Source organism: Glycine max, chromosome 19 (assembly GCF_000004515.6).
Source record: "Glycine max cultivar Williams 82 chromosome 19, Glycine_max_v4.0, whole genome shotgun sequence".
NCBI classification, from domain to species: domain Eukaryota; kingdom Viridiplantae; phylum Streptophyta; class Magnoliopsida; order Fabales; family Fabaceae; genus Glycine; species Glycine max.
The window spans coordinates 13519948-13526669 of record NC_038255.2 but is presented as its reverse complement, the minus strand read 5'-3'; the positions used below and the strand labels follow the sequence as shown (position 1 = coordinate 13526669).

General features: G+C 39.5%; 1 protein-coding gene across 1 annotated transcript; it reads left to right on the top strand.

The window, feature by feature from the left end:
- Positions 1–379: 379 nt before the first annotated feature.
- Positions 380–958, top strand: LOC102665098 (uncharacterized). Its single transcript, XM_006605008.1, has one exon. It carries the CDS (start codon positions 380–382, stop codon positions 956–958), a length of 579 nt encoding a protein of 192 aa, XP_006605071.1.
- Positions 959–6722: the final 5764 nt, after the last annotated feature.

Below are 6722 nucleotides of genomic sequence, written 5' to 3'. Positions count from 1 at the left end.
TTCTTGATGTTGGTTGTTTGCTGATGTTTGATTTTCTTTGTTTGCTATTAGCACTTACTCACTAGTTGTGTTTCTATGAGCTATAGAGATTTGATTGTTGTAGTCATATTGGATTTGTTTTTCTGATGTTTGCTATACCATGAGTTTCAATGTCGGGTCACGGGTTATCAGACTGGCCATCTGTATAATTTGTGAAGGGCAATGGGATGATATGGCAAGCGATCAGAAAATACAAATGATGGAAAGAAAGTGTTAATGTCTCGAGGCATCAACTCTCAAGAGTAACTGAGTAGGAATTTGTGATGGTTGTGATTGTTGTGTTGTTCTTTTCTTGTGTGTATTCCTTCCATGTCTGACTACCTAGCGTGTATAGGGAGTGATGGTTGGACGGAATGATCATGCGATAGCGGATGCCCTTCAAGCCTTAGCTCAGGCTATAGGGAATCCAAACAGGGGAGAAGTTGGTGGAGCTGTTGAGTACCAGGGGTTGGACCGCTTCCAACAAAACAACCCTCCTTCTTTTAATGGAGGATACAACCCTGATGGTGCTCATAACTGGATAAGGGAAATTGAGAAAAATTTTCGAGTTATGGCATGTCCGGAGGGGCAAAAGGTTGCTTTTGGTGCATATACTCTAGTGGAAGAAGCTGAGTATTGGTGGGAGAATACTCGCCAATGCCTAGAGGCAGAAGGTCAAGATGTGACCTGGGATGTCTTCAAGAGAGTATTTTTGGAGAAATATTTTCCTGAGGATGTTAGGAACAAGAAGGAGATGGAGTTCTTGGAGCTCAAGCAGGGAAACATGACAATGGCCGAATATGCAGCCAAGTTTGAGGAGCTGGTGAGATACTTTCCCCATTATCAAGGGAGAGATGGTGAAAGTTCCAAGTGTGTAAAGTTTCTGAACGGCTTGCGACCTGAAGTGAAGCAAGCTGTGAATTACCAAGGTGTTTGTTAGTTCCCACTTTTGGTTAACATGTGTCAGATTTGGGATGAAGACTCCCGAGACAGGGCGGCCTATTATAGAAGTACAGGTCCAATGAGGAACAAAAAGAATGGACCTCAACATCGGGGAAAACCATATTCGACTCCTCCATGACAATCAGAGGACTGTTGTTAGGGGATTTGCAAGTGGTAGTGGTAGCAAATCCAATACTTTCCCCACTCATATCATTTGTTACAGATGTAGGAAGCCAGGGCACATCTCCTCACATTGTCCAGATAACGATATGATCTGTTTTAATTGTGGACAAAAGGGACACACTCAAAAAGATTATTCACGACTCAAGAAAGAGCAAAATGGTGGGGGCCCGAATGGTCAAACTGGACATCCAAAGGCCACGGGAAGAGTCTTTACCCTTAATGGTGCTGAAGTTTCAAAATCCAAAGATCTAATCCAAGGTAGATGTTTCATAAATGGGATTCCATTACTTGTGTTATTTGATTTTGGTGCCAGCCATTCCTTTATATCCTATTTGTGTGTAGGAAAACTTAAGTTTTCTGTGTCTTCTTTAAATAAAGATCTAGTGGTAGAGACCCCAACTAGTGGTTCTATGTTAACTTTTGATGTGTGTTCGAATTGTCTTGTAGAGATTTCTGGTAGAACATTCTTGATTGATTTTATTTGTTTGCCTTTGAGCTAGATTGATGTTATTCTTGGTATGGACTGGTTATCTTCCAACCATGTCTTCTTGAACTGTTTTAATAAAAGTGTGGTGTTTAATGATTCTGGAGTGAGTAAGGATATGATGTTTATCTCTGCCAACCAAGTTGTGACATCTTTAAAGGAAGATGCTCAAGTGTACATGATCTTGTCTAGCCTGGAAATAGGGACAAGGGTTTCTATGTGTGACCTCCCTGTTGTTAGAGAGTTTCCTGAGGATATATCCGGTCTGCCACCTGAGAGAGAGATAGAGTTTTCCATAGACTTAGTACCTGATGCTGGACTCATATCCATAGCTCCTTATAGGATGTCTCCTATAGAGTTAGCTGAGCTTAAGAAACAGTTAGAGGAGTTGTTGGATAAGCAGTTTGTTAGACCTAGTATGTCTCCGTGGGGAGCACCAGTGTTGCAAGTGAAGAAGAAAGATGAAACCATGAGGTTGTGTGTGGATTACCACCAATTGAATAAGGTAACGATTAAGAATAAGTACCCTTTTCCTAGAATAGATGACCTTATGGACCAGTTGGTAGGAGCTTGTGTGTTTAGCAAGATAGACCTTAGGTCGGGTTATCATCAAATCTGAGTGAAGTCTGAGGATATACCAAAAACTGCTTTTAGGACCCGTTACGGTCACTATGAGTATCTAGTCATGCCCTTTGGTGTGACTAATGCTCCAGGAGTGTTTATGGACTACATGAATAGAGTTTTTCACCCTTACCTTGATCCTAGGGTAGTCAATTCTTTTATTAATTTCCTTAATTAGGCTCAACTAAAATAATTAGAGTGAAGTGATAAATTAATTTCTCGTCTCTTCTAATCAATTAAACTAATGACTTTTTATGCTCAAACATTAATACCTTAAACATTCATTAATTAATCTAAATATCTCATTTTAGCCTAAAAAGTCTTTATTTACAAAATTGTCATTAAGGAGGGATTCCCTTATATTGACTTTCTAGACTGCAATTGACTTTTGTTGACTGAAGGTTTAACAAGGTTTTTCTACAACTAAACCACTTTTTCCTAGACTCAACACTTAAAATCTAGGTCACTTGACTATCCTATGATGGTCCTATCTCTTCTATAAATTATTTTACTAAAGATAATGCTACTACACTACATATCAAAACAAACACAAGCTATTTTTACTTTGAACTTGCCAATCTAGAAAATTGGGATGTTACAAACTCCATTCCAAATGGTCTATGGAAAGACTTATCATCTGGTCGTAGAGTTAGAGCACAAAGCCTATTGGACTGTGAAATTCCTCAATTTTGATCCTACCCTTTCCAGTGAGAAGAGAAAGCTTAAAATAGCTTATTATAAGAAATGTGCTTCATTGTTTATGCTTCTTCTAAGCATTATAAGGAGAAAAAAACATATCATGACAAGAAACTTGTGCAAAGGGATTTTAAGGAAGGACAACAAGTTTTGTTGTTAAATTCAAACAAGCAAAGGAAACAAGAACTTATGACTCTCAATACACTCACAAAACAAAGAAAGATAATAGAGGGATCTTCTAGCCTTAGCCTTTCTGATGGTGTGTGAATTACGGGTGGGTAAGCGGGTTGGCCCACCCCGTGGCCCGCCTGTGTAAGCTTGTATTGACAGGCGACTGGGTCAGCCTACCTTGCACTCTTACATGAACCTAATAAATTAGTCTGCCCCCATCCCGCGGACCTCGTGGGCCAAATAGGCTGGTCCACAGGCCTAGTTCTTTTTAAAAAAATACAATTTCAACAAAGTCTCAAACATCATATTATGTTCCATGGACTAAAATTTTGAGATTCACCAAATTCATGTAAAAGAACTCAGAGTTTAATGTTTGTATTGCCATATAAACTGAGAAGAATGAAATAATAACTACATCCACCATATTCATTAATAAATCATATTGGATGGATTTATATTGTAAACTAGATTTCAAAGCATTCAACAATAATGATCCCAAATTTCCCTTTTATACCATTTCAAATTATCCCAATACTGAAACACATTGCAAGAAAAAACAAAACGGAAACATGGCTTCTGAAATACTATCTAGCAAAGTATCGAGCTAAAAAAGGGTATGGGTGTGTGGCACACTAGCAAGCTGCTTCACCTTTGATGTAAGCTCCATTGGAGCTTGTAGGCCTAGGATCTTCTTCATCAATGGATTCCTTTGCTTCTTGGAAGATGAATGGTAGCGGAATGGAGAAGGAAGAGAGAGAGGAGACGCCACTTCAAGGAGAAGATGAGTCTAGAAGAAGCTCACCACCATAGGAGGCCATGGATAAGAGCTTGGAGGAAGAAGGAGATGAATGAAGGGAGAGGGAGAGAAGAGCACGAAATTTTGTGCTCTAAAAGAGCTCTCAAATCTGAAGTTAATATTCAAATGATCAAAGTTTAAAAAAAAGGCACACACCTGACCTCTATTTATAGCCTAAGTGTCACACAAAATTGGAGGGAAATTTGAATTTCAATTCAAATTTCACTTGAATTTTGAAATTGAATTTGTGGAGCCAAACTTTGGAGCCAAAATTTCACTAATTATGATTAGTGAATTTTAGTTATGGTTCAGCCCACTAATCCAAGATCAATTCCAAGATTCACCACTAAATGTGCTTAGGTGTCATGAGGCATGTAAAGCATGAAGGACATGCACAAAGTGTGACTATATGATGTGGCAATGGGGTGTAGTAAGAAAATGCTCACCTCCCCCTCTAAAATTTAATTGGATTGGGCTTCTACCAATTCAATTAAATTTATTTCCAACCACACACATCAAATATTCACTTAGTGCATGTGAAATTACGAAACTACCCTTAATACAAAAACTAGTCTAGGTGCCCTAAAATACAAGGGCTGAAAAATCCTATATTTCTAGGGTACCCTACCTACAATATGGAGCCCTAAATACAAGGATAAAATATAATGACATCGTAGTCTAATATGTACAAAGAGAATTGGACCCAAACTTGGCCCATGGGCTCAGAAATCTACCCTGAGGTTCATGAGAACCCTAGGGCCTTCTTCAGCAGCTCTAGCCCAATCCTCTTGGAGCCTCTTGCTCATGGCTCTAGTGACTGGTCCCTTCCCAGGGAGGATTGCATCATCCCCTTCCCCTTGAAGAGGATTTGACCTCAAATCTGTTAGTTCCTCCTCCTCAATATCAGCTCCACCTGCAAAAGGAATTAAATAAAAAATGTTAAAAGTGGTGTTGACTCCATACTCTTTTGGGAGGTCTAACGGTGTTAGGGGATTGAACCCATAGACAACCTCAAAAAGAGGACTGCTTGGTGGTTCTATGAACCCTCCTGTTGTAGGCAAATTCTACATGAGGAAGATACTCATCCCAAGACTTATGGTTGCCTTTCAGAAGAACCCTTAAAAGGGTGGATAAAGACCTATTCACTACCTCTATTTGCCCATCAGTTTGTGGATGACAAGTGGTAGAGAAAAGAAGTTTAGTTCCTAGCTTAGCCCATAGAGTTTTCCAAAAGTGGCTAAGGAACTTAGCATCTCTATCTGACACAATGGTCCTTTGGGAAGCATCATCCACCTTGTTGCATGGTATAAAGTGTGCTATCTTGTTAAACCTATCTACCACCACAAAGATAGAGTCTACACCTCTTTGGGTTCTAGGAAGCCCAAGGACAAAGTCCATACTAATGTCTACCCAAGGTGCAGATGGGATGGGTAAGGGTGTGTATAGCCCATGAGGCATCACCCTAGACTTGGCTTGTAAACAAGCCACATATCTAGTGCAATGCTTATGGACATCTTTCTTCATATGGGGCCAATAAAACGTTTCTTTGAGTAAGACAAGGGTCTTGTCTATCCCAAAGTGGCCCATGAGCCCACCCTCATGGCTCTCTTTCACAAGTAATTTCCTAATGGATCCTTGGGGTATGCAAAGCTTTCCCTCTTTGAACAAATACCCCTCAGCCAAATAGAATCCATCTTGGGCCTTTTTCCCACAACTCTCGTAAAAGGGAGAGAAATGTACATCTAAAGCATACAAGTCCCTAATATTATCAAATCCTAAAATTTGAGCTCCTAGGGAGCAAAACAATGTGTGTCTCCTAGAGAGGGCATCAACTACCACATTTGTTTTTCCCTTTTTGTATTTGATAACATATGGAAATTGCTCTAGGTACTTTACCCATTTTGCATGCCTCTTGTTTAACTTGCTTTTCCCTCTAATGTACTTAAGTGATTGATGATCACTATGAATAACAAATTCCTTGGAAACAAGATAATGTTCCCAAGTTTGGAGGGCTCTTATTAAGGCATAAAGCTCTTTATCATAGGTGGGGTAGTTAAGGGTGGCACTATGAAGTTTTTCACTAAAATAAGCAATGCCCACCTTGTAACTGTCGCAACCTACCCTTTTCCGGGCGAGCGAGGCGAGGCTCACAGGTGCGTCTTCCAAAGTAGGAAAATGCGCAGAGTCGCCACCAACGTTTATTTGTGGAAAACTTCGAAAAAACCGAAGGAAACCGGTCATGAAGAATATTCCAGATTCGGGAGTTGTATTTACGTTTGAGGAAGGTATTAGCACCTCTCACGTTTGTCCCAAAGGACAACAGCCTTAATTTTAGAATTGTGTGAAATTGTGTACCTAAACTTTTATTTCTTTTTTATTTTGAGGTCGACAAAAGCGGGGCTCTTGCTCCTACGTACCCTCCATCGAAGAGGAAATCAGACCTACGTAGTTCTTTCAAAAGGGGGAATCAAGCGATTCTTTTTACTTGGAAGGTGGTCCTTTTAAGGCGTTGGACCTTAAAATGACCCATTTTTACTTGGTGAGAAAAACTAAGGTATCAAACCTTAAAATCCTTTTTAGTGATTTTTTGCGGACGAGCTTGACTTTGCGAGTTGATTTTAGCCTTAGTTTCACTTTAGTTATAAGTCAATTCAATTAAGAAAGAGAAATCCCAAAGAGAAACGTCCGATTGATTTTTTTTGGTTTATTTTACTAAAAGATATTTTTTTATTATTATATTATTATTTTACCTCTTTTTGGTTTCCAACGTGGTTACGGCATGACCGAACGGTCGGATTTCATTTTAATAGA